The 27,360-nt window shown below is 42.8% G+C and overlaps 1 protein-coding gene across 1 annotated transcript in view; it reads right to left on the bottom strand.

Annotated features, from left to right (window-relative positions):
• Positions 1–24,318, bottom strand: part of PRDM8 (PR/SET domain 8) — a 60,161-nt gene extending 35,843 nt beyond the window's left edge. Inside the window, exons 1-3 of the mRNA XM_086963185.1 lie at positions 24,053–24,318; positions 21,098–21,329; positions 20,094–20,325 (exon numbers count right to left, since the gene is read on the bottom strand). Of these exons, the coding sequence (XP_086819311.1) occupies positions 20,094–20,325; positions 21,098–21,316 (451 nt within the window). The 5' untranslated portion in view covers positions 21,317–21,329; positions 24,053–24,318. The remainder of the gene's footprint in view (positions 1–20,093; positions 20,326–21,097; positions 21,330–24,052) is intronic.
• Positions 24,319–27,360: the final 3,042 nt, after the last annotated feature.

Raw genomic sequence — 27,360 nt, 5'->3', positions numbered from 1 at the left:
TGCACTCCAAAGGCTGCAGCTATTGAAAGCACAGAAATACAGATATTCATTTCACATATCTCTCATATTAGCCAATCATACCTCTTCCCTCACTTTTTTCAAATCAAAACCCTTCCCCCCTCTGCCCTCTCTGCCTTGTTTCCATAGCAACCACCTCCTGGAAGACCTCTCATGTTTGCAAATTCACACAACAATGTTTCAATTGAACTCTGAACTCTCAGTGCACCTGCGTATCCAGAGCAATCTTTCATTAAATGTTTCTTCCTTGACCATTCAAATTACATGTTTCAAAGAACACATCCATGCACCCTAACTTTCTGTTTTCAGAAATGGAAATGCACCAATCACTGCTAATGAATCATTAGCATTGTAAATCCACAGTTTTTTTTCTTTAGAAACTCCTACTGTTTCAACTGCCCTTTCATTACCACACTTCATCTGACTGCAGAACAATCTTCTCCCACCATGTTTAAGGTCTGGATTGTTGGACATAGTTACATCCACTGGGCTCAAAGGTATGCTGAGAACAGAAATTTACCTAACCTCAATTTACAAGATGTGGAAATTAAGTGGTTGGGCCAAAGAGGATTAAAATGTCACCAATTGATACCATTGGTGAAAACCTTTATGCATTTGCCAAAACCTGACCTGTTAATAGTGCACTGTGGAGGTAATGATGTGGGCACTTTGACAGGGGTAGGTCTGGAAATGCTTTTAAAGGACACCTTTGAGCAATTAATGGCACTTTTTCCTCAAACTGCCTTGGTATATTCCAATATATGCCAAAGACAGAAATGGAGGTGGTCCAACCAATTTTGTCCACAAATTGAGAAAGCGAGGAAGCATGTAAACAAATCTGTTTCAGCTTTCATGAGAGACCATGGAATGGGCTCTCTGTACAACAATAACTTGCGTTACTACATGCAAGATATCTACAGAGGAGATGGAGTTCACTTCTCAGATGAGGGCAACAGAATTTTCATTCTGAATTTAAGACTGTGCATTGGTACCTACTTATAAGTACCTAAATGTACCATAAACCCAAAAGCTCTTCTCAGAGCTACCCTTCATCTGATCACTCACAATTATTATTTTTTTCTAACTTTTTTCATTAATTTTCCACAAAATTCGCTCCCCGGGGCGCTACCCGGTTCGCGAACCGAAAGCTAACCTCGCGGAATTTTTAAAAAAAATGTTTTTTTCCGCACATATAAGCCTCCTCAGCCACCCTCAGAAAACCTAGAGGGTCAAGATAAGTCTACCATGACCCCTTCTACCCATTCTAAACATTATTTGCCCTCCATCTTGTATCTTAATGCGACCGAAACACAAAATGGTGGACTCCCGTGACGCTTAAGGTTCGCGAACCGGGCCGCTTCCCGGGAAGCGGTCCAAAAAAAAGGTGGGAAAGTAATTTACAGAAAAACGACTAGAGACACTCTCACCAAATATACATTAGCTCATACTACATAACAATCCCTTCCATTCTCACAAATTTCATTGAAATTTCATTTAGCCATTTAGCCTGTAGACCTCTCCAAGTACCGTGAGGTAAATTACTTCACAAAACACATCTGAATTGTTGGAATTGACAACCAATGAAAATGTTACTTTCATTTTCTACTTTTATTACCTGACATTTGATTGGTTATATACCTGTATATATATAAAGGGAGAGAAGGAAACACAGCCATTTTGACTACTACTTCTTGTTGTACCTCCTATTTCAATAGCTTCAAAAAACTTCAACTTCTTTGTGAAGGTAAGTTATAATTTAATATATTGTGCACTATAACTTAATATAGTAGACTTTTTCTGCTAGATATACACTATCCCTCTGTAGTAGTAATGTATTTAGATAGACTTCTCTGTTATAGTTATGAATGGAGTAAGGCTTGTCTTGGTTAAATCACATACACTTTTTTATAGTCCTATTTCCACTCTCATACTATACACTGCCAAAAGATAAATTCACTGATAAAAACTGCCTATCTAAAATTAATCCCAACAGTGCCCTATCTCTACTAATATATATTTTTTTAATCCAAATTTCAGGCAAAATGGAAGGCGAGCAGCAAGTTTCTTTTGAGATGGACCTGCAAGAGAGCAGCCAGGAATTAATTGAACAAATTGACATGGAATTTGTGGATGAAAGCTTGGATAATGAACTGCTGCAATGTGTCCAAGCAGTAGATGTCCTCCTTGCAAATGAGGACATTTTGCAACCCCGCCAGTAGGTAATATATATATATATATTACCTACTGGCGGTCGCCAGTAGGTATATATAGTTAGGATTTTTTCTCTATGGGATTTTTGAAAATTCTATGTCTAATAACTTTGGCGTTTGTGCACGGAATTGGCTGAAATTTTCAGGAAAATGGAACATTTTGTTTCTGAGCAGCCCCTGACAATTTGGGGGGGTTTCATCAAGGGGGGGCTGAGAAAAAAGGGGGGTCCCAAAACACGTTTTTCTCATGTTAATTTCCATAGGGCGGTTGGCCTCACTTTTAGCTCGAACGGCTGAATGGATTTGCACGAAACTTGGCAAAATTGTAGGGACTGTTAGCCCGATGTGCCTTTGCTAGGTCTCAATATATGTGCTCCAGTGGATTTTGAGTAATTTAGGTTCAAAAAAAGATATATATCTGGGCGGAGCCTAACCACACATCTGATCTGATTGGCTGTCAGCACTTCATCCAAGAAGTGTTGGCAGCCATCTTGGGACCAATATACATGATAGCACCTCATTAAAAAGCATTGTAGTTAATAGAGGGTTTTAGGACTTTAGTTACATTATAAATCATTTGTTGATGGTACCATACTCGTTTTAGGAATTGTGGTGGGTTCTAAGGTGATTTTACCATGTGAAAAAACCTTCTGCTGTGATATCATGAATATTGTTTGAAAGAAAACTAATATCTCATGATTTTCCCACAGTGGTTTGGAAGGGGATCTATAAGCTAAACTGAAAGCATATTTTCTGTAAATTCACATTATCTTTCTCAGTCATGTGAAAATGAAGTCTGACATTCTCAGTAAAACATGTACATCCAACAAGGACAGAGACTGTCAGTTGATTCCTTTGTGTTCTACTGCAGCCTCCTAGAGTGTTCTAAAGAACAACTAGAGCGCTAACAGTCCTACTTATTACAAAGGTATGGCACACCTGAAGCCATCTTGATTGGAATAAAGTGGTAACTCTTAAAACATTTAATTTAAAAAGAAACAACATGAGGGGGTATATTTTGCCATAGAAAGTATGATTAGTGCTGCAGAATGAAAAATTAGGGCACATTTTGAGTGACTTCTCAAATCCTTTTCTATTTCATTAAAACATTCTGACATGCAGTCTCCCAAAATGGCCACCAGAGACAAAAGAGCCCAAATGTAGCCCAAATATCACCCAGATGTAGCCCAAGTATAGCCCAATGACAGAATGTCCCAGAGTGTTCTAAAGAACAACTAGAGCGCTAACAGTCCTACTTATTACAAAGGTATGGCACACCTGAAGCCATCTTGATTGGAATAAAGTGGTAACTCTTAAAACATTTAATTTAAAAAGAAACAACATGAGGGGGTATATTTTGCCATAGAAAGTATGATTAGTGCTGCAGAATGAAAAATTAGGGCACATTTTGAGTGACTTCTCAAATCCTTTTCTATTTCATTAAAACATTCTGACATGCAGTCTCCCAAAATGGCCACCAGAGACAAAAGAGCCCAAATGTAGCCCAAATATCACTCAGATGTAGCCCAAGTATAGCCCAATGACAGAATGTCCCAGAGTGTTCTAAAGAACAACTAGAGCGCTAACAGTCCTACTTATTACAAAGGTATAGCACACCTGGAGCCATCGTGATGGGAATAAAGTGGTAACTCTTAAAACATTTAATTTAAAAAGGAACAAAATGAGGGGGTATATTATGCAATAGAAGGTATTATTAGTGCTGCAGAAAGAAAAATTAGGGCACATTTGGAGTGACTTTTCAAATCCTCTTCTATTTCATTAAAAAATTCTGACATGCAGTCTCCCAAAATGGCCACCAGAGACAAAAGAGCCCAAATGTAGCCCAAATATCACCCAGATGTAGCCCAAGTATAGCCCAATGACAGAATGTCCCAGAGTGTTCTAAAGAACAACTAGAGCGCTAACAGTCCTACTTATTACAAAGGTATGGCACACCTGAAGCCATCTTGATTGGAATAAAGTGGTAACTCTTAAAACATTTAATTTAAAAAGGAAAAAAATGAGGGGGTATATTTTGCCATATGAATTATGATTAGTGCTGCAGAAAGAAAAATTAGGGCACATTTTGAGTGACTTCTCAAACCCTCTTCAATTTCATTAAAAAATTCTGACATACAGTCTCCCAAGATGGCCACCAGAGACAAAAGAGCCTAAATGTAGCCCAAATATCACCCAGATGTACCCCAAGTATAGCCCAATGACAGAATGTCCCAGAGTGTTCTAAAGAACAACTAGAGCGCTAACAGTCTTACTTATGACAAAAGTATGGCACACCAGAAGCCATCTTGATTGGAATGAAGTGGTAAGTCTGAAAACACTCAATTTAAAAAGGAACAACATGAGGGGGTTAATTTTGCCATAGAAAGTATGATTAGTGCTTCAGAAAGAAAAATTAGGGATCATTTTGAGTGACTTCTCAAATCCTCTTCTATTTCATTAAAAAAATTCTGACATGCAGACTGAAACATGCACTTTGAATACCAGCAGCAGACGTCCCTGGTGAGCAGTAGCTTTACTACAGTGATCTAATGTGCAACTAGAGTGCTAACATTCAGAATTTATGGCAAATGTGTGACACATCTGAATGCCTTCTTGATGGAACCAAAGTAAACAAGCATTGAAAATGCAATAGATCTCGCCCTCGTTTAAGTTAAAGCCATTCTGTTTGTAATGAGGTGGCTTTTTAGCTTTGCTTTTATTAGTGTTTTTTCAACTTTCATGTAAATAACATGCATCTGTATGCATATAAGTATATGTATGCATGCATTTATGTTTGTATTTATATAGATATACAGATGATATATGTTTATATATGTATGTATATATATATATTCACTGAAAAAACCATAGGCTATAGACCATATATAGTTAGGAATTAGCATTTACAAAACCTTGAAAATTCACTGAAAAAATCATAGGTTAGAGACCATATATAGTTAGCTGGACATTTTATTGACATAAAACCAATGAAATTCCATATATAGTTAGTTGCACTAACTATATATCGCGCACCCGCAATCCACTGCTGATGATGTCACATATTACATCATTCATGACATGGTCAGTGACATCACTGATGACATCACTGATGACATCTCAAATGACATCACTGATGACATCACTGATGACATCTCAAATGACATCACTGATGACATCATCTAGTGTCTGTGTGTTTTTGTAAAGTTTAAATATGTTTTACATATTGAAGAATGAGTGGATGTATGGAAGATTGAGTGTGTGTGTGGCTGGCTGGGAGGTGTGTGACTGTGCATATCAATGTGTACTTGTATCAGTGATTGTATAAGAGAGTAAGTATGTGTTAGTATATGTGTGAAAAGTATGGTGTTCTGTGTTTAACTGTATAGATGAGGAAATCGAAGTGTGATTGATTCTTCACAGGACTGACTAGGTGTATGAGTGCATATGATAGTGTTGTAATAATGAGTGACTGTATGTATGAGTGATTGTATGGGTGAATGAGTGAATGTGTGTGTAGACGTAGGAATCAGTGAGCGCGTATGTAGTAACTGGTATTGGTGTGTCATGATGTCATCAGTGATGTCATTTGAGATGTCATCAGTGATGTCATCAGTGATGTCACTGAAGTATGGTGTTCTGTGTTTAACTGTATAGATGAGGAAATGGAAGTGTGATTGATTCTTTACAGGACTGACTAGGTGTGTGAGTAACTCCATGGATGAGTGGCAGTGTGTGAGTGTCTGCATAGGTGTATGAGTGCATATGATAGTGTTGTAATAATGAGTGACTGTATGTATGAGTGATTGTATGGGTGAATGAGTGAATGTGTGTGTAGACGTAGGAATCAGTGAGTGCGTATGTAGTAACTGGTATTGGTGTGTCATGATGTCATCACTGATGTCATTTGAGATGTCATCAGTGATGTCATCAGTGATGTCATTTGAGATGTCATCAGTGATGTCATCAGTGATGTCACTGACCATGTCATGAATGATGTAATATGTGACATCATCAGCAGTGGATTGCGGGTGCGCGATATATAGTTAGTGCAACTAACTATATATGGAATTTCATTGGTTTTATGTCAATAAAATATCCAGCTAACTATATATGGTCTCTAACCTATGATTTTTTCAGTGAATTTTCAAGGTTTTGTAAATGCAAATTCCTAACTATATATGGTCTATAACCTATGGTTTTTTCAGTGAATTTCATTGGTTTTTTAAAAGCTAATATCTAGCTGTAAAATATATTCTTTATTACGTGACGTATCACGTAGCCACGTGAGACGCCTCATGACGCGTCGCATAACCGTGACGTATCGGTTCTGCAGCGCAAACAAAACCCGTAACGTAAGCGTGCCGGAGCACGCTTACAGATATATATATTTTTTTTAACCTTAATTAGACAAAATCCACACGTGCACATATCTTGAGGCCTTGCAAAGGCACATCAAACAAACAGTCCCTACAATTTTGCCAAGTTTGCTGGAAATCTATTCCCTTAATTTTTTTTTTTACTGTTTCTCTTGGTTTTCCCCTTGTTACGCTTACCGGGACGCTACCCGGTACGCGAACCGGACGCTCCAAAAACACAAGATGGCGGACTCCCGTTACGCTGCCGGTTAGCTGCCCGGTTCACGTACCGGGAAGCGCCTCTACCGCGAAAAAATCGCGGGGGACTTTAATATCCCCCTCATCAATCCTAGGGGGTCTGGAGGGGTTTACCTTGCCCCCTTTCCTTCATTTCCCCCTTCTTTTTTCACCACATCTTGTCTCTCGAACCTACCGAGAGACAAGATGGCGGCCGCTCCGGACTGTTTACAATGTTGACAGCTACGCTGCCGGTTAGCTGCCCGGTTAGCTGCCCGGTGAGCTGCCTGGTTCGCGTCCCGGGACGCGCCTCTACGGCGTAAAATCGCAAAATTTTTTGCCCCGCGGGGCACTTTAATATCCCCCTCATCAATCCTAGGGGGTCAGGAGTGGTCTACCTTGCCCCCTTTCCTTCATTTCCCCCTTCATTTTTCACCACATCTTGTCTCTCGATCGTACCGAGAGACAAGATGGCGGCCGCTCCGGTTTGTTTAGAATGTTGACAGACACCGGAGAGCCAATCAGATTCGCTTCGCGAAGTTCCGTTACGGGTCAGGTACGCGAACCGGGGCGCTAACCGGAGCTCTGTCACAGATATATATATTTTTTTAAACGTTAATTTCTCAAAATCCACTGGAGCACATATATTGAGACATAGCAAAGGAACGTCGGGCAAACCATATCTACAATTTGGCCAAGTTTCATGTAAATCTATTCAGCCGTTCGAGCTAAAAGTGAGTCCAACCGCCCTATGGAAAAATGAATGGGAAAAACGCGTTTTGGGACCCCCCTTTGTTCTCGGCCCCCCCTTGACGAAAACCCACCAAATTTTCAGGGGCTGCTCAGAAAAAAAATGTGCCATTTTCCTGAAAATTTCAGCCAATTCCGTCCACAAACGCCAAAGTTATTAGACATAGAATTTTCAGAAATCCCATAGAGAAAAAATCCTAACTATATATACCCACTGGCTATCGCCAGTAGGTAATATACATATATAAACATATGTAATCTGCATATCTATATAAATATAAATGCATGCATACATATACATATATGCATACATATGCATGTTATTTACATGAAAGTTTTAAAAACACTAATAAAAGCAAAGCTAAAAAGCCACCTCATTACAAACAGAATGGCTTTAACTTAAACGAGGGCGAGATCTATTGCATTTTCAATGCTTGTTTACTTTGGTTCTATCCAGAAGGCATTCAGATGTGTCACACATTTGCCATAAATTCTGAATGTTAGCACTCTAGTTGCTCATTAGATCACTGTAGTAAAGCTAGTGCTCACCAGGGAAGTCTGCTGCTAATCATGGTTTGCAGCCATTTTCCCGCATTTTTTATCCCGCAGACTTTCAGTCCGCATACCATTATCCCGCAAGGTCATTGAGCTCGCATACCATTATCCCGCATTTTTTCAAAACGCATGTGCATTTATCGCGCATGCCTTTACAAAGAATTACGTTTTAAAGGCATGTATGGTAAATGCATTTGCGTTGTGAAAACCACGATGACGAGAGAGGTAAGTGGGTTTGTGTTAATTTTTTCGTGGGTTAGTGATTGTGTAGTGTAGTGTAGTGTTGTGTAGTGTAGTGTTGTGTTAGTGTAGTGTAGAGTTGTGGTGGTTGTTTAGTGTAGGGTCATGCTGGGGGTAGTGTTTTAGGGTTTAGGGTTGTGTTGTAGTGTTTGCGTAGTGTAGGGTCATGCTGGGGGTAGTGTTTTAGGGTTCAGGGTAGTGTTGTAGTGTTTGCGTAGTGTAGGGTCATGCTGGGGGTAGTGTTTTAGGGTTTAGGGTTGTGTTGTAGTGTTTGCGTAGTGTAGGGTCATGCTGGGGCTAGTGTTTTAGGGTTTAGGATAGTGTTGTAGTGTTTGCGTAGTGTAGGGTCATGCTGGGGGTAGTGTTTTAGGGTTTTGGGTAGTGTTGTAGTGTTTGCGTAGTGTAGGGTCATGCTGGGGTGTAGTATTTTAGGGTTTAGGGTAGTGTTGTAGTGTTTGCGTAGTGTAGGGTCATGCTGGGGGTAGTGTTTTAGGGTTTTGGGTAGTGTTGTAGTGTTTGCGTAGTGTAGGGTCATGCTGGGGGTAGTGTTTTAGGGTTTTGGGTAGTGTTGTAGTGTTTGCGTAGTGTAGGGTCATGCTGGGGGTAGTGTTTTAGGGTTTTGGGTAGTGTTGTAGTGTTTGCGTAGTGTAGGGTCATGCTGGGGTGTAGTGTTTTAGGGTTTTGGGTAGTGTTGTAGTGTTTGCGTAGTGTAGGGTCATGCTGGGGGTAGTGTTTTAGGGTTTTGGGTAGTGTTGTAGTGTTGGCGTAGTGTAGGGTCATGCTGGGGGTAGTGTTTTAGGGTTTTGGGTAGTGTTGTAGTGTTTGCGTAGTGTAGGGTCATGCTGGGGGTAGTGTTTTAGGGTTTTGGGTAGTGTTGTAGTGTTTGCATAGTGTAGGGTCATGCTGGGGGTAGTGTTTTAGGGTTTAGGGTAGTGTTATTTCAAGTCAAAAAGTGCTTTATTCGAGTATTACTCATAAAAGCAGACAAACATACATACAATTAAAAAAACAATTAAATTTACATAATCAAACAAACAAGCATGTACATGTTTTGACAATTTAAAAACAATGACACATCGTGTATACAGGTGCAGAAAACATTATCGTCGACAAATAGAGACCAGAGGGGAATGATCGTAATAACAATGTAAATATCCCCAGGAAATCATTCATTAAAAAAGAGTTCATTGTTAAAAAATCAATATTAAGCCGATGACAGATTTCATAAACAGAGAATAGACGTGTGTCTAGCAGTCTCTGGTCAGTTAAAATTTACAGAGAATAAACGTTAGTTTAGCAGTCTCTGACTATTACTAAACAGTTACAGAGAATAGACAAATGTCTAGCAGTCTCTGAGCGACTTGATGGCAGTATTTAACTTGCCAGCAGTCTCATCCTTAAAACCCACGCCCATCCCAGGTACTTTGCGATTGCAATATTGATCCATTCTTCAGTGGTAGATTTTACTATACGCAGTGCCACCATGCTACTTTTTGTACCTAAATTCCTACACATAGGAGCCAACCAGGCTTTCCTTGGGGCAGCATATACTGGGCAACAAAACAGAAAATGACCTAGGGTTTCTTTACCTACCCCACAGGCTGGACATAGTGCAGCCCCCCCCTGTTTTCCATTTAGCTGTTAGGTTACAGAGTGGGAGTGAACCTACCCTCATTTGAAATAACAATTTCCTGTCCAGGGGGTTCATTATGTAGTCCCAGTACTTTTCATAAATGGGGAACATTTTAGTTTCTAAGTAGCCAGTGGTCATAGTCCCACTGTTGGTATTAAGTAAGCTACTATTAGCTACGTGTTCCCAATATATGTCTTTTAACACAGTCTTAGAGGGAAATAAAGCCCCAGCAGGATCTGTCCATAAGGCCTGAAGTCCTAGATTGAACAATGCAATCTTTAATGTTTTAAACCACCTAATTTTATTGTAGTGATCAGCTTTAATGACATCAAAGAACCCCTCCGCATAATGAGAGAGTTCAGGTGTGGTCCAAAGTCTGCGCCAGAATAGTATCGGGCGCAGTTTGGCCTTTTCCGTGAGCTCTCTTCTACCTAACTCGTAACGCAGGGGTAATAGTGGGCTACTCTGTGGAGTACCCGTCAATGACCTCAAAAATTTGTTTTCGGATAATTGGAGTTCATGGAGGTTTTCATACCCCCATAGCTCCGCACCATACAAGGCAGACCCAATTGCTTTTGCCTCGTATATTATCAGTGGTGGTTTAATTGGTTTAGTCATTGACTTCCTATGCTCCTTAATTATAGCCCCAGATAGCTGCTTGTGCCTTAATGTGGCAATATTAAGGTGTTGCTGCCACTTATTGTCATTGGAGATCAAGATCCCCAGATAGGTGAAGGATTTTACAACTTCTAGAATGCGGCCACTCATGGTAATATTCGATTTAAAATTTCTATGTGGGTTAAAAGCCATGAGTTTTGTCTTGGTCGCATTCACCTCAAGTCCGTGATCAGTACAGAACCCATCAAATATTGCCAATGCTTTTTGTAAGCCACTGGGGGTTTTTGATAAAATTAAAGTGTCATCGGCGAACATTAAAATGGGGACCTTCTCCCCAGCGAGAGAAGGGGCATCCACAGCCTGAGATTGCATGCGGGAAACAACACCATTAATAAAGAGGGTAAACAGAGTTGGAGCCATTGAACATCCCTGCCGAACCCCGCGCTCAACAGGAAATTCGGCAGTGTTGTTCCCGTATCCTCCCCATCTTATTTTGGCATAGTTGCCCTCATGCAGTCGCATAATTAAAATCAACAGATCCCCAGGGACCCCTAGTGTCTCAAGCACTTCCCACAGTTTCGCCCTCGGTACCAGGTCGAAGGCAGCCCGCAAATCAACAAATGCTGCGTACAGGCTGCCTCCCCCTAGCACCACGGTCTTCCACTGTATTAGGTGAAAACGGAAGACTTGATCCACAGTGCTGGTTGCCCTGCGGAATCCGGCCTGAAAGGGGGATAAGATATTATGTTCATCAACCCAATCCAGCAACCTGTTGACAACTACTCGGCCCACTATTTTCTGGATGGTATCTATTAAACTAATGGGGCGATAGTTACCGGGCTGTGCCCGATCTCCATTTTTGTATATAGGGATGATTTCAGCACCCCTCCAAGTCACTGGGATATCTGCCCCCCTTGCAATCAAATTTATCAACAAAAGTATGTATCTGCACCATCTATCCGTGTCATTCAGGAAAACATCTGCCGGCACCCCGTCAATACCAGGAGCCCGCCCACTACGAACAGTTTTTAAGGCAGCGAGTATTTCATTCTTAGTGAAGATGTCATCCCCAGTAAGTAAACCGTGTGTGCACCTTCTATCCACTGCCTGATCTCTAGAAGCATACTGCTCGCTAAAAAACTTTACCCAAGCATCCTGGGGGACATTATTAGTGCTTGCTTCTTCTATCCTATCATGTCCCCATTTAACTATATGCCAAAATAACCTGGAGTCCTTACGGTCGCTAGCATTTTTCAGGTTGTTCCAGTGTGCCTCGTCCCAATCTTTTTTCGCTCTTGTTATACATTGTTTGTAATGCTTCCTGGCAGATCTAATTACCTCTAGGTTCTTGTTCTTAATAGCATCACCCAAAGAGGTTCTTGCCAGCCTACATTCGTGATTGTACCAGCGTGCAGGTCTGTGGGCAGGCATCTTTTTATTTGCCGTTTTCAGGAAATGGCCTCTAATTTCATCAAAGAGAGCTTCATGGACCTTGGTGGCATTATTTATACTGGAAAGAAGCCCAGTTTCACCCTCAAGGGCCATGATAGCCTTGTCAGTTGCCATGTTTATTTTTTCCATAACCAGCTCATCTGTTTTAACACTAGTCCACCTCAGCCTACGTAAATCGTTTGTAGGTACAATCAACGGAGGTAAGGGATCGATAGCAACACTGGAAGCAGTCACATCAGACAGCCACCACTTGTGGAGGACGCAAAGAGGATTATGGTCACTCTCAAGCCTTTCCTTAACCTCCATATCAATAATGGATGACCATAGGGCCATACAGCATATAACGTAATCAATACGACTCTTAGATCTTCCATTATCAAAGGTCATGGCTGATACTCTGTCTGACTTGGTACGACCATTCAGAGCCCTTAGCCTATATTCAAGGCACATAGCATTCAAGCTTAAGATATCCTCGGTCCAGCGAGTTATAGGGGTTAAATCAAGTGCAGGGATTTCCCACAAGTTATCTTCCTCCGCACCTAAAAAAGCCTCACCAGTGTCAAGGGGTTCAAAAGTACGGTTTAGGTCTCCTGCCAGTATGATGTTATTCCCAGAAGAGTGAGTGTCTAGGTAACTGTACAGTGACGATAAAACCGTAGATTTACCAACATTTCCCCCTCTAACATATAAGTTATAAATGTCAATGGGAGTAGAGGAGTCCCTCTCTAGTCGAATGAGCTGGATGTCTTTGTGATTTAGCTCTATATTTTTTACTAGGATCTTCAGGGACTGACGGACCCATATAGTGAGACCTCCCATTGGTCTCCCCTTGGGACCTTTGGTGGCCGGTACATAATAATTCAGATATCCCAATGCATAAACAGGATCACAGGCCCAAGTTTCTTGGAAAATGCAGACATCATACTTGCTAATGAATTCAAACCACTCTCCACAGTCCATTTTGGAACATAGCCCAGCTATATTCCAAGATAGTAGGTTCCCAAAGGCACCCTCCCCACATGAATCAGAGCTCGGAACAAGCCTATTCATATTTACATCCATAATGACATTACCATCTACTATTAGATTTGTTAATCCTACTAAGACATCTGGAGTACATAGCTCGTTTGAGGAGCCAATGGCTTCATTCTGCCCCCCTGTTACACACAAGGATGAAGGTATTTGCAGCTGAGGCATACAGTTAGTTATTTGTCAATCACAAGCATCTAGATTGGAAAGAGCAGAGAATCTGTTTTCTAAACCTAGTCCCCACTCGACGGAACCAAAATTCTTACTAGCCCTTTTGGTTACGACGTTCCATTTTGTTCTTAAGGTGCTTGGATTAGGGCCTCTGCCTTTTCGAGGATAAAAGAAGTCAAGGGTCAGTGGTACGATAGAAGTGGAGCGTCTCTGTGGCGGAAAAATATTAGGCAGTATGTTTGGTAATGCATCAGGGTGTGAGAGATTAAGCACAACGCAATCGCCCTTGAACTTTTTTTCTCTATTCCCAATCCACTCCACTCTTCTTGCATTTACCAGTTCCTCGGCCAGTTGCTGTTTCCCCCACGAAGATATGGCCATGTTATTGGTTAGCCAAGACAAAGATTTATTCACAAGCGATGCTGTTGATTCAGCTTCACCGGAAGCCAGAGGGGGTACATTTGCTAAAACAAGAACTAATGGCGAGGCTTCCACCACCAATTCAAATGACCCTTTCGAGGTGTTAGGTTCAACAATAGGATGGGCGGGGGTGCAACACCAGAGCTAATTTCCGGAAGGGTCATCAGAGGAGCCACTGGGGGGTTTGGAATAACAGTGGGTGGCAATTTACTTGCCAAAATGTCATTAACCATAGGTTGTACATTGGACGTAATGACTTCCGGGAGTTTCCCTACTTCGCCCAGCGTTTTACCAAGGAGACCTTCCAGTTTAGTCACTTCAGCGGATAGCTTATCAATTTTGCTTATCAGAGGTTTGACTATACCTTTGATTTTTATGTCCATCAGACTGCAAAATTTCTGAAGTAGATTATTAGAGAAGGTTGCATATGTTTCCCCCAAGGGATCATCCTCCTCCACACAAGAGGTTTTCCTTGGTGGTGTTGCAATTCTGTTTTTAGCTGACCTTAGCCCCGGTCGTTTTTGTATAGCTTTTCTTTTAACCCCTGTAATCCTTGGTGCTGGAATTGGAACAATGGGAGGGGTAATAAGCTCGCAGATCATAGGACTCAGAGGCACTACGTCGATGTCGCTGATATCTTCGGTGCTGGCCACTATGCCACTTGAATGGTGACAGTATCCTGTGAGGGAGCTTGTGCCACTCCAGAGAGGCTGGTGTTTGTCAGGTTAAAAGGATCCTCTGTTTCTATGTCTACTAGTGGGGGATATGTGGAAGAATCCAAACCCAGAGAGGACCTTCTGTCACTGTTTATTTTCGCTACTACCTGGACTAAATAGTTCTCCATAGTGTTGGTAGCAGGCGTTGACTTTTTACCAGGCAATCCAGGCATGTATGCAGATGGCTAGATAACAGAACGTAGTGTTAGAATAAGAAAAAGCGGGTTACCTGACAGACGATACGCTTGCAGCTCAATGAAGGTCAGTAGGCCTGTAACTGTTTGAGCAGAGTTCCTGGCCCAACCCAACCTTATCCGACCTCGGACGGCCTCAGACGGCCCGCCCTTTGCCCGGGCTTCGCCCCGGGCGTCCCGCGACGCGGGGTTTGCCGGTCTTTAAATCCGCGTTGGCGCTCTCTGGGCGCGAGGCGCGTCACTCTGCACGCGCCGCCGCGTTGCCTGCCGGGATTTGTGGTCTCCCGGAGCGGCGGCGCGGAGTCCGGTGCCTTGGGACTCTTGGCGGTGGCGGCGATGATTGTTGGAGCTCCCTGGTGCTCCCTGCTGCTGTTTCTGCCTTCTACTGACTCTCGGCGGTGGCGGCAAAGGTTAGTGCTTCCCCCAGTGTTATAGTGTTTGCGTAGTGTAGGGTCATGCTGGGGGTAGTGTTTTAGGGTTTAGGGTAGTGTTGTAGTGTTTGCGTAGTGTAGGGTCATGCTGGGGGTAGTGTTTTAGGGTTTAGGGTAGTGTTGTAGTGTTTGCGTAGTGTAGGGTCATGCTGGGGTGTAGTGTTTTAGGGTTTTGGGTAGTGTTGTAGTGTTTGCGTAGTGTAGGGTCATGCTGGGGGTAGTGTTTTAGGGTTTAGGGTAGTGTTGTAGTGTTTGCGTAGTGTAGGGTCATGCTGGGGTGTAGTGTTTTAGGGTTTTGGGTAGTGTTGTAGTGTTTGCGTAGTGCAGGGTCATGCTGGGGGTAGTGTTTTAGGATTTAGGGTAGTGTTGTAGTGTTTGCGTAGTGTAGGGTCATGCTGGGGGTAGTGTTTTAGGGTTTTGGGTAGTGTTGTAGTGTTTGCGTAGTGTAGGGTCATGCTGGGGGGTAGTGTTTTAGGGTTTTGGGTAGTGTTGTAGTGTTTGCGTAGTGTAGGGTCATGCTGGGGGTAGTGTTTTAGGGTTTTGGGTAGTGTTGTAGTGTTTGCGTAGTGTAGGGTCATGCTGGGGGTAGTGTTTTAGGGTTTAGGGTAGTGTTGTAGTGTTTGCGTAGTGTAGGGTCATGCTGGGGGTAGTGTTTTAGGGTTTAGGGTAGTGTTGCAGTGTTTGCGTAGTGTAGGGTCATGCTGGGGGTAGTGTTTTAGGGTTTAGGGTAGTGTTGTAGTGTTTGCGTAGTGTAGGGTCATGCTGGGGGTAGTGTTTTAGGGTTTAGGGTAGTGTTGTAGTGTTTGCGTAGTGTAGGGTCATGCTGGGGTGTAGTGTTTTAGGGTTTTGGGTAGTGTTGTAGTGTTTGCGTAGTGTAGGGTCATGCTGGGGGTAGTGTTTTAGGGTTTAGTGTAGTGTTGTAGTGTTTGTGTAGTGTAGGGTCATGCTGGGGTGTAGTGTTTTAGGGTTTTGGGTAGTGTTGTAGTGTTTGCGTAGTGTAGGGTCATGCTGGGGGTAGTGTTTTAGGATTTAGGTTAGTGTTGTAGTGTTTGCGTAGTGTACGGTCATGCTGGGGGTAGTGTTTTAGGGTTTAGGGTTGTGTTGTAGTGTTTGCGTAGTGTAGGGTCATGCTGGGGGTAGTGTTTTAGGGTTTAGGGTTGTGTTGTAGTGTTTGTGTAGTGTAGGGTCATGCTGGGGGTAGTGTTTTAGGGTTTAGGGTAGTGTTGTAGTGTTTGCGTAGTGTAGGGTCATGCTGGGGTGTAGTGTTTTAGGGCTTAGGGTAGTGTTGTAGTGTTTGCGTAGTGTAGGGTCATGCTGGGGGTAGTGTTTTAGGGTTTAGGGTAGTGTTGTAGTGTTTGTGTAGTGTAGGGTCATGCTGGGGGTAGTGTTTTAGGGTTTAGGGTAGTGTTGTAGTGTTTGTGTAGTGTAGGGTCATGCTGGGGGTAGTGTTTTAGGGTTTAGGGTAGTGTTGTAGTGTTTGTGTAGTGTAGGGTCATGCTGGGGGTAGTGTTTTAGGGTTTAGGGTAGTGTTGTACTGTTTGTGTAGTGTAGGGTCATGCTGGGGGTAGTGTTTTAGGGTTTAGGGTAGTTTAGTTGTTTAGTGTATGCTAAAGGCATATTCGTTCTAAAAGTTTTCGTTATTTTAATTTGCGGCCTAATAGTACATGCAGGATTTTTTTTGCGGACTGATGGTATGCGGGATTTCGTCATATATTCGCTAATCATACTTTCTATGGCAAAATGAACCCCCTCATTTTGTTCCTTTTTAAATTAAATGTTTTAAGAGTTACCACTTTATTCCAATCAAGATGGCTTCAGGTGTGCCATACCTTTGTAATAAGTAGGACTGTTAGCACTCTAGTTGTTCTTTAGAACACTCTGGGACAATCTGTCATTGGGCTATAGTTGGGCTACATCTGGCTAATATTTGGGCTACATTTGTTTTTTTTTGTCTCTGGTGGCCATCTTTGGGCTACATTGGGCTACATTGGGCTACATTGGGCTACATTTGGGCTCCAACATATATATAGCCCAATGTAGCCCAATATATATTTTTCAAAGTTAATTTTCGTAAAAACCACTGGAGCCTATATCTTGAGACATAGCAAAGGCACATCGGGCTACCAGTCCCTACAATTTTGCCAAGTTTGGTGTAAATCCATTCAGCCGTTCAGGCTAAAAGTGAGGCCATCCGCCCTATGGAAAATTGCATGGGAAAAACACGTTTTGGGACCCCCCTTTTTTCTCGGCCCCCCCTTGACGAAACCCCCCCAAATTTTCAGGGGCTGCTCAGAAACAAAATGTTCCATTTTCCTGAAAATTTCAGCCAATTCTGTCCTCATAAGCCAAAGTTATTCGACATAGAATTTTTAAAAATCCCATAGGAAAAAAATCCTAACTATATATACCTACTGGCTATCGCCAGTGGGTAATACATATATATATATATATCCACAATGATCTTGCTTCCACAGTAAAAAAAAATGGGACACTCTCTACTCAGTGCAAAGAGATCATTTGTTTTTTTCCAGAAAAAAAACAACAACAAAAAACATATGAGAAAATCTAAAATGATCCACATGTTTCATTGTATTTATTTTCTCTTTTCTATTTTCTCTTTGGCTATTTGGCTTGCAAAGTTCACTGGCCTAAATATATATATTTCATGTAACTCTGAAAAATGACTTTCATCGTCATAATGGCAGCCCCCAAACCACTCTGTACAACTGCACCATTGTCAGTGCCACTAGGACTGAGCTGCATTTCAACTACAAACATGTTTTAGAATTCTACAAATTATGCAACAAATGCGGCACATGTGATAAATCCATCAGTATGCAGTAAATGCGGCAATTAAAGAACCCGACGATTCAACCGGACTTGGCCATTATTCATTTTTGATCAACAATCTACTCATGAAAGTCAAGTAAACACTTAGCATTGCGTGTCCTATCAGGGTCTATCATTACCTTATCCATGAATGGAACAACTTCAACAGGTTTTGCTTTTATAGGCGATTGTGCTTTTAACAACATAAATGGTGGGGTTCCTAAAGTTCAACATTCTTAACATACATGTATCATGCTCTTCTTTTAACTGCAAACAATCAAATAGTACAGCCCTGTAACTGACACTCTATTCGCAAAAAACAATTTTCCTTGTGAGAAAACTCTTTTTTTCAAGTTAATCACTCGAGGAGGGTGGAACTCACTGACTTTCACTTTGCGGATTGCCATGGTTTTACATAAAAAGTCAGTGAGATTCTGTGGTTTTCTACTAATGGGTAGAAATGTTGCAGCTTGTGCTTCTATCGCTGCAATTTAGTGCTGGTAGCATGAACAGCACTGAAAAATCAGCGCAAATGGCACCATGCGTTAAAATAGAGTGCACAGCCATTGGAGATGATTTTGCTGCTGCTTGAGTAGAAAAACTACTCAACCTGCAGCACATTTACGCGAGACACAACCATCGGATACTGACTTCCTTTGGTCTTCATGTTAGATATTCACAGTAGGGAATGCCAAATCTCACTCACCAACTCGCATTTTCTGGAGCCTCGTGGGTGAATAATTCCACCACGCTGTGTTTGATGGAATTTGACCAGAATTCCACATTAAAGAGTAATGCAGAATGACAAAATTCTGCCAATTTAATGGGCTGAACAAAAAATTCCATCCACCACTAATAATCACCCCAAAATAAACAGATATTATAAATAAAATCATAATGGGTAACTATATTACCATGTTGAGGTTCTAGACACACTAACAAACCACTCTGACTTTGGCCTTGTGGTTTTTGATTTCACCAGAACCCTGGTTTCCCTCATTATGTAGCCTGTGTGTAGACCTGCCATCCAATTAATATTTTTCATTGTGTGAGTCCACGGGGAGACGGAGATGTAGCCTTGGGGAGAAGGGGGCCATGGGAAACGTGGCTTTGAAGGTGCTGTTCCGCCTAAACAGACACAGCTACCCTACACCCGTACTAGTAGGTAACTCTTCTGGCACCAACTTCCAATCCCTTGGGAGGTGTTAACTGGAGCCCAAAGGTGCAGCACGTTCACACCAGATCTTGAAACCAGTTTCCAGCTCACTGTATCATCCTGGCTGTTCACCATGTGGCCGTTTGATGAGGCTTGAAACTATGTGATTCCTGGCAGCAATCTCTCCAGGCCTTACAAATGTTCATATAGTGCATCCTTGTGACACACTGTTTCATTCCTTATCTCACAGCAGCCTGATGAAGAGGCACACTCACACGGTGAGCTGAACCCCTTTGCTCAAAATAGATTTCCAGCTCTGGGGTGCATGTCCTGCACCACAGGACTCAACACCTTTCTGGGGCATAGGACGTTCCTCTGCATGATTACGTTCTTGCAGTTGGGGGGGGGGGGGGGTGTAGCTCGTTAGACAGTGACGTGGCCCACAACTCCATTGTCTATCACACTGCCCCCTCTCTACGCACCCCCTTATCCTTGCACGCACGGTGGAAATGTATAATGTTGGCAGGTCTGATCGTAGCTTGAATGTGTTTGTGTTAATTGCGTGTGCATTTATGTATCCCTACTCTCTCCCAAAAAATACGAATAAATATGCCCAGAGCTCCTCTATATCAATCATGCGCTGCCCCTGAAATTAAAATGGAAGGCAAGCAAGAGTAGCTAATGACAGCAGTTTGAGCTATATGACTGGGAGACGTTCGATCTGCTTTTTGTACTCTTACGCGTTTTCCTTGATTTTTCATTTTTTCAGTGTCTACGCTTGTAAACGCTTAATTAGTTCATTAAATTCTTCCTACCTTAGTCCCTGTTTTACTTCCTTTATTACCATTGCTCGTTTTTGCTGTTATATTACGCTCGCCGCTCTTCATTTGTATTTTATATTTGTTTATCTGTCATGACTTTTCTCCATGTGTCTCTATTTCACATATTTTTTCATGATAGAAGCACAGATCACTTCACGATATACGTCCTAATGTATATCCACGTGAGTTTGCGAAGGTCAGTCACAGAACAGATTTACCTCAAGCTGCTAGATTTGCCGCTCTGGGCATTTCACTCACCATTCGATTTGCACTGGTTCCGAGACGGGTTTAACAGCAGTAATTCTGTGAGCTCCTTCCCGTACCAAACCAATAATTCGTCGTCTTTTGCTATCCTACCGAGAGATCGGTAAAATAATTGCCCATTTTTAATATAGGCTTCTAGATTTTGTTCTTCTTTACTTCTTGCAGACTGGACCAGGCGCAGCCACATGAGACCCTCCGAGGAGCCATTTGCAGCGGATGTGTCCACCTGAAGGAAGAAGGCGTAGACTGTTAGATAAGCCAGCTCAGTTAAACCAGACACAGACACCCTCGCCGACATGAACTGCAAGATTAGCACAGGCAATGACACCCGCACGTACAAGCACACCCAAACGCCACAGCCACTCAGTGCAGACACGAGCACCAAGAATAGCACAGACACACCTGCCTTGAACCTTCCACACCAGACAGAAACTGACGCTGACAACGATAGAAGAAAGCAGCCAACGCACAACCAGCACAGAAAGCACAACCAGTATGTAACGGCAGAACGGACACCGCCATTATTTCCCGCATATCCACAGCATCTACACCGGCACTCTCTGAAATCAGTGCCTTTGTTGATATGGCCCAACAGGACCAGCATGGCCAGGCACCACCAGCGCCGTCGCCAACAGTAGCACCAGTAAACCCGCACCTCAACAGACAGCTCGCCCACAAGACTGATGTATGATTGACTTCTGGGGCTTCGAAATAGAAAGTCACTTTTTCATTAAACCTAAAATAGAAGGCGCCTGTTATGTAAAGATCCCCGTTAAGTGTTTTACGTCTCCTTAGCCAGGTTGTATGCGTCTAAGCAATGGGGGTGGGTGAGTTCATCTTCTACAGATTTAATTGCCGTAAACCGGCTACTGTTCTATGTATTAGCCTGCAAAAGAGAATGTATCTTGATGCAACACACAGAACGGATCATCCCAGACACAGAGTTTGCAGTTCTACGTGTCTAAAAGGAGTGTTCATTAGATGTCAATGACTCTTACTCGAAAAATGTACGGGACGGTTCTTTTGTCCGTGGACTTGAGGGCGATGAAGGCGATGCTGTCATAGAGAGAGGTGTGGCTCAGGACGCACGGGCCGAAGATGGCATTCTCGGGGATGTCGCAGGTGGTGTAGACGCTGGTGAAAATATCCGTCAGGCACTGCTGCACCGCCTTAGCATCGCCGGTCCACGTGCCCCTCTGAGGCCCGACATCCTCCATGGTGTAACTAAGCCTGGGGAGAGAGAGTAAACACAGTGAGCCATTCGCCATTCCCCGGCCGGTAAGCCACTCCGGGGCAGCTGCCCCGACCAACTATCCACGCACGGCATCACTTTCAAACAAACAATTCGCGTAGCTCGTTGCAAAGCACATGTGAATTTGTGAACACAGTGTAGGTGTAATAACATCAAATCAATGCGTCAGACTCATAACATGCTGAAGAAGCAGATTGTGTGGGATATTTTAACGGAAATACGGTATAGGAGCCCCGTGGGAGCTATCGATAAAAAAGGGGGATTTCATTAGTATGTTCAATGCAACACGTTGTGTCCCCATTCTTGCATTTATGAATAATGTGCACATCTTTGATATCGGTGGCACGTCGCAGAGGAGTGCACAATGTAGGAGGTAGACACCCGGAGTGTACAGACTGGAGGGTGCCCCCCGGGAGGATGCCCCTAACACCCCTTGAGCCTCATTTATGAAAGCCTTGCGCCACCGGTGCGTCACTTTTTCCCATGTTAAAAGTGACGCACCGGCGGCGCAAGGCCTTCATAAATGAGGCCCCTTGGGCCTTATTTATGAAGGACTTGCGCTGCCGGTGCGTCACTTTTAACATGGGAAAAAGTGACGCACCGGTGGCGCAAGTCTTCATAAATAAGGCCCCTTGTGTCTAGCCATTTTTCATGCATCTTGCGTACTGTGGAACTGTCGACGCACCGGTTTCAAACAGCTACACATGAGTGTAAGCGCTCGAGCACACGCGCGCCCAGTGTTAGGAAAGCGCGCACATGGACCTCAAGTGATCCGTCAGTTTCTTGGCATCTGCCAACCAACCATTAGCCCCGGAGTCCGGAGAGCCGATCCTGCGGATTACCATAATCACGCGCTTTCCCCAGTGGTATGCATTCTAACGAGGGAGCGGGGCTTTTTGTTAGAGCCACGGCTTCTTGTGCTGAGGGTGGTGAGCAGAGAGCCTCGCCTTGCACGGTGTCTGCCGAAGCGTCTGCGTCGCGCGCCGGCCGGGCTGCTGACACTAGGCCATGTGGCGGCCTGCGACAAGGTGCTGTCACGGGCGCGCTCCCCGCCCTGCTGTCTCCTCTCGCTGGGCTAGAGCCGGACTGGCAGGGGTGGCAAGGTAGGCATGTGGGAGCTCGTCTGCTACTGAATGACACTGAGAATCAGTAGCGCTGTATAGAACAAGAGCGCTTTATGTAATGTTCGGACTTTACAACTATTTTCTAGCTTCGGAAACAGGATCGTTTTAATAACTTCTTTATAATTGTTGTAATGTCTATTGTATGGCCTGGGTATAAGTATGTAAGGATTCCTTTTGAGACCTACATGCTTCAGTGCAATCTTACACAATCTAGAAGAGAGTGCGTGGCCTTGTGCGGAAACAAGCAGTCACGCCTTGTGGTGGGCACTGAAAGCAGGGCTAGAAACTGCGATACATTTAGTAGGATTTTCACGTGACTGCAGACAGCGTGGCACCCAAAAGTCGACACTACTCGAAAGAAGTGGGTAAACGTCAATAAAGGCAACACCGCACGGCTTCATTAGCACTGAAATGGGAATGAATTCAAATAAGATAATCCAATATGTCACATGAATAATGACTGAGCTACTCAGCGCTCGGTACAGGTGTAAACAATTAACATCATGGAACGTGCGTCGATGTAACTGTGTGATGAGGATGATCATATTAACAATAAAATAATAATAATCGATTCGCATAACTGGTCCTTAATCGTACATTCAATGTAAAAATGGCTTTGCTACTGGAAATAATAATAATAATAATAATAACAATAACACATTGACTAATACTTGTTTATTGTGGTTTATAAAAGTGTCAAGATGTGCGTACCATTTATTTTTCAGTTGTAAAATAAACCATGTAATTCGACAGTATTATTGTAGGCACATCGCTGGCAATTCTTAAATTACTTATGGATATTCTCAATATGAATAAATAATAAATGAAGAAGCATTTCCAAAGCGCACACTTATCCAGAAAAACTGCGTCCTGGCGGTAGAAGGAAGCGGCATCCTTCAGCACAGTAATTAAAATAAACCTGACATTCATTGCTATACTACAACCTGCTTACAATGTAAATGCGCCAGTGTCAGACATCAGTAATTCTAGCAACCGCTCGGATTCTCTGGGTGTTTGATCCCCTGCATTTGCTGGTTAGGAAAACGCGTCACCTAAAACAAAAAAAACGAGAACCCCAAAATGCTCCAGCGAAAATTTGTGACATTTAATTAATTTATCAATATCAAATGTAATACCCTCCAATGAACGGGAAAAATGCGACTTCGTCAACCAACGCTTAAAAAAACAACAACAACAAAAACGAGGTGACTACATTGGAAATAAAGTGTTGTGAAACAACCGGGCAACGCTACGATTTCAAGATTATTCGGATTTTTTGTTGCGATATTATATTTTACCAACGCATCTCTCGGTTGGCTGAGGCGAGCAAAGTCGTTAGAAACGCAGAAGAAGCGCAGTCTCCAAAACGTTTTCCTTTTTAGAAAAGGGATCCCGCTCATTGCTCGGTGAAAGTGATGGCCACGTCCTCTCTCTGACTCTCGCCCTCGGCGCGGGTCCGGGCTCCGCCACGGCCATGTTTATGCAAGGTTCGGCAAAGGACACATATTCCTTGCAGTGCAGCCCTGCCTACCATCAACACAACACCACTTTAAGGACACCAATGAACGTGAACTTACCTGTGGTTAGGTCCACCACACGCTGAAGCCAAGAAGGGGCCGAGGTGAGGCCGCTGCCGGCGCCGCCCGCGTGCTCGGCCCTATATGCGCCAGTGGATCTCCATGGCACTGGCTGGGCTCAGCTGTCCGAGGATGTGCGTGTGCGCGTGAACTCCAAGCAGAGAGAACGAAATTGAGATAGAAATGCACCCAGGACGAGGGACTCAAATGCAAAACAGCCGGAGCTTGCTGAAGTGTTGGGAGGGGCGCGTGTACAGGGAGAGAACTGTCCAGATGGACTCGATGCAGTGACTGACTGGCACAGCGACAAATACTTTTTGTTTTCGACACATAATCTGCCCAATGACGCGTGACAGCCCACAGCCCCTCCCTGTATCTCTATGCTTGTCTCCCAAGGAGCCCGTGAGCGCTCGCTCCTGTTCTCTCTCCCGGGTACCTAACGATGGGCTTCTCCATCTGCTCCCCCCTCTCATTCGCTCGACTCCTCTATCCCTCCTTCCTTTCACTCTCCACCTTTGTGTCTTCTTCCCATGTCTTCCCCTCTCCCTCCAACCACCCGCCTCGAGTCATTATTGTTCTTCATTCTTTTCATTCAACTACTTAACATATCTGCGTCATCTTGCTTCCTTCATCCTTTTCGCATCTTATTCTGGTACACCGCCTCTTTCTTAATTTTCTTCTCCCTCTCTCTCTCACTGTCTCGCTCTTCTCACAGCATTTCTTGATTCTAGCGCACTCTCTCACACACACCACCTTTCCTTCCTGAAGCACCTTGTTCATTCATTCCGCACCTCTCTCCACACACTCAAGTCCCGTTTCATAAAACGTTATATTCCCCGCCTGCAAGCGTGACTTTTTAAAAGTGAAGAGCAAGGCATCCCCCAACATAAGGTCCACCGACAACCACCCTATCTTCAGAAAACTACTCAAGATTGGGCTCTTCCCCCATAAGCACCATACGCAAACAGAAATTTACAGCATATCCCTCTGTATATAAGCTTTTTTTTCACTATAGATATGTACCTATCTTTGTGTATTACTTTGTATAAACATGTAAAATAATATTATGGTTTTTTCATTTCAAATAATTTTATTATTATGAAAAAGCAAATGAAGATACACAATACAAGTGTCAGTGATACAATTGATATAGGATAAAAAAATCAAAATATAGTAGGCAAGCATGCGTTGTAAAAGAGACATCTGTAACAAAGGTAGCCCGCCAGAATCAGATAAATAATTTAAGTATGGTAAAAACAATTAATATATATCAGAAACAAGAATCGAGAGTATCACTATCAGTTAGAGTACCCAAGGAAAAGAAAGGAAGGGAAAGAAGAGAGAAGAAAGAAGAAAAGAGAGAAAAGAAGAGAAGAAAGAGAAAGAGAGCAAAAGCAAGAAAAGAAAGAGAGAGGAGGATTTCCACCGGACCATCCCAACAGACAAGACACCATTCAACCAGATATATCAAAGGGGTATTGTACAACTAACCCTTTGGAAGATAAATTCATGTAGGTATCCAAAGCAGTCCAAACACCACTAGCAATAGACAGAGAAAGATGGGCTTGATCAACCGAGGTATGAGCACTACGTAAAAAGGAAACCCAAGCCCACCAAGTATGATAAGAAACTGAAGAAAATGATTTCCACTCCATTAAAATTACTTTAACTGCAACAGTCAATAAAAGATCTAACAGCTGTAATTCCATGGAATCTAAGGGAAGAGGGACTGGGGATGCTAAAGGGCCTAATAGGATTAATGGAAAAGATAGTTGAAACTGAATACCAAAAATGAGCTTGAGGTGTTTGTGAATGAGATCCCAAAAGGGGAACAGTCAAAGAACATATGAGGAAAATCGCCTGGTAATAAGCCACAACTCCAACAAAGATTGTCCTCTTTGAGATTCAACGAGTGTAAGCGAGTAGGAGTCCAATGGAGAAGGTTAACAGAGAAAAATTTAGATTGCATTAACGATGGGGCGATTTTATTACAAAGAGAAAATTTACCAATCATCTGCTAGGTGTCTGAAGAAATATGGTCCGTGACACTCTGGTCAAAATGGTGTAACCATTTTTGCTGAGCTACAGTATGGGTAGGTATTGAAGTAGATTGTAAAAATTTATAAATTTTAGAAGCTACGTGACCAGTCCTAATCCATAATTGAAAGAGAGTAATCGTAGGGGAAGTAGGATGAAGGCGCACCTTAGCAAGTGCCACTTTGATCTTGAGAAAGGTACAAAAATCTAAATTAGATAAAGAAAACTGTTGAGCTAAAGAGGAAAACGGTAATGGAGCATTATTGGAATCATAGAGATGATTAACAAGCGAGATCCCTTTAGAAGCCCAATAAGACATCAAAGAAGAAGCAATAGTAATTTTAATTTTAGAATTCTGCCAAATAGACGACCACCTAGATTTGTGTAATGGAGTCGCCACCCTCTTGTCCTCCGTTTTTACCGCAGCAATAGTATCCAATATAATAGAACGGGAAAAAGGAATAGACAAGGTAGACGTAGTTAAAAAAGAAGCAGTCGGCAAAGGAGAGGCCAGTTCTTGCTCTATTAGCAACCAAGATGGAACATGAATAGGAGGGGATGAAAACCAGAGAGCACCTTGAGATGCCAGAAAGGCAGTTTGATATTTTCCCCAATCGGGAAAGTTACAACCTCCCATATCATAAGGTTTTCGTAAGAATTTATAAGCAATTCTAGCCCTTTTATCATTCCATAAAAATTTAGAAGTAAGAACATCAATGTCATGAAAGAAGGAAACAGATCACTTTACTGGGAGCATGGAAGAGACAAAATTAATAATAGCCGTAATCATCATTTTAAGAGTCTGAAGGCGCCCCCACCATGAAATGTGTTTCGGCGACCAGGCGTCCAACAGACGCCGTACTTTAAGAATAGTCAGATTTTCATTATAAGCAACTGTATCATACAAGGTGGAACAAAAATAGATACCCAAATACTTCAATTGCTTAGATTGCCATTTAAAGCCAGCAGAGCCCATATGTGTAGAGAAACAATAAGCATTCAGTGGGAACATCTCAGTCTTGTCCTTATTTAAGGTGTATCCTGAAACCTTTGAAAAAAGAGAGATGGTATCAGAAATAGCAGGAATGGCCAAAGCAATATCATCTGAGAAAATAAGGACATCATCCGCGTAAGCCGCAGTTTTAATCCGGTGAGGGCCAAAAGAAAAACCCTTAATATCTGGATGTATGTCAATTAGTCTAAGGAGGGGATCAATGGATAATAAAAACATAAGTGGAGATAAAGGACATCCCTGTCTAGTGCCCTGGCGA

The sequence above is a fragment of the Lissotriton vulgaris genome, chromosome 3_1 (assembly GCF_964263255.1).
Source record: "Lissotriton vulgaris chromosome 3_1, aLisVul1.2, whole genome shotgun sequence".
Classification (NCBI taxonomy): domain Eukaryota; kingdom Metazoa; phylum Chordata; class Amphibia; order Caudata; family Salamandridae; genus Lissotriton; species Lissotriton vulgaris.
This window is presented reverse-complemented; position numbering and strand designations above follow the sequence as displayed.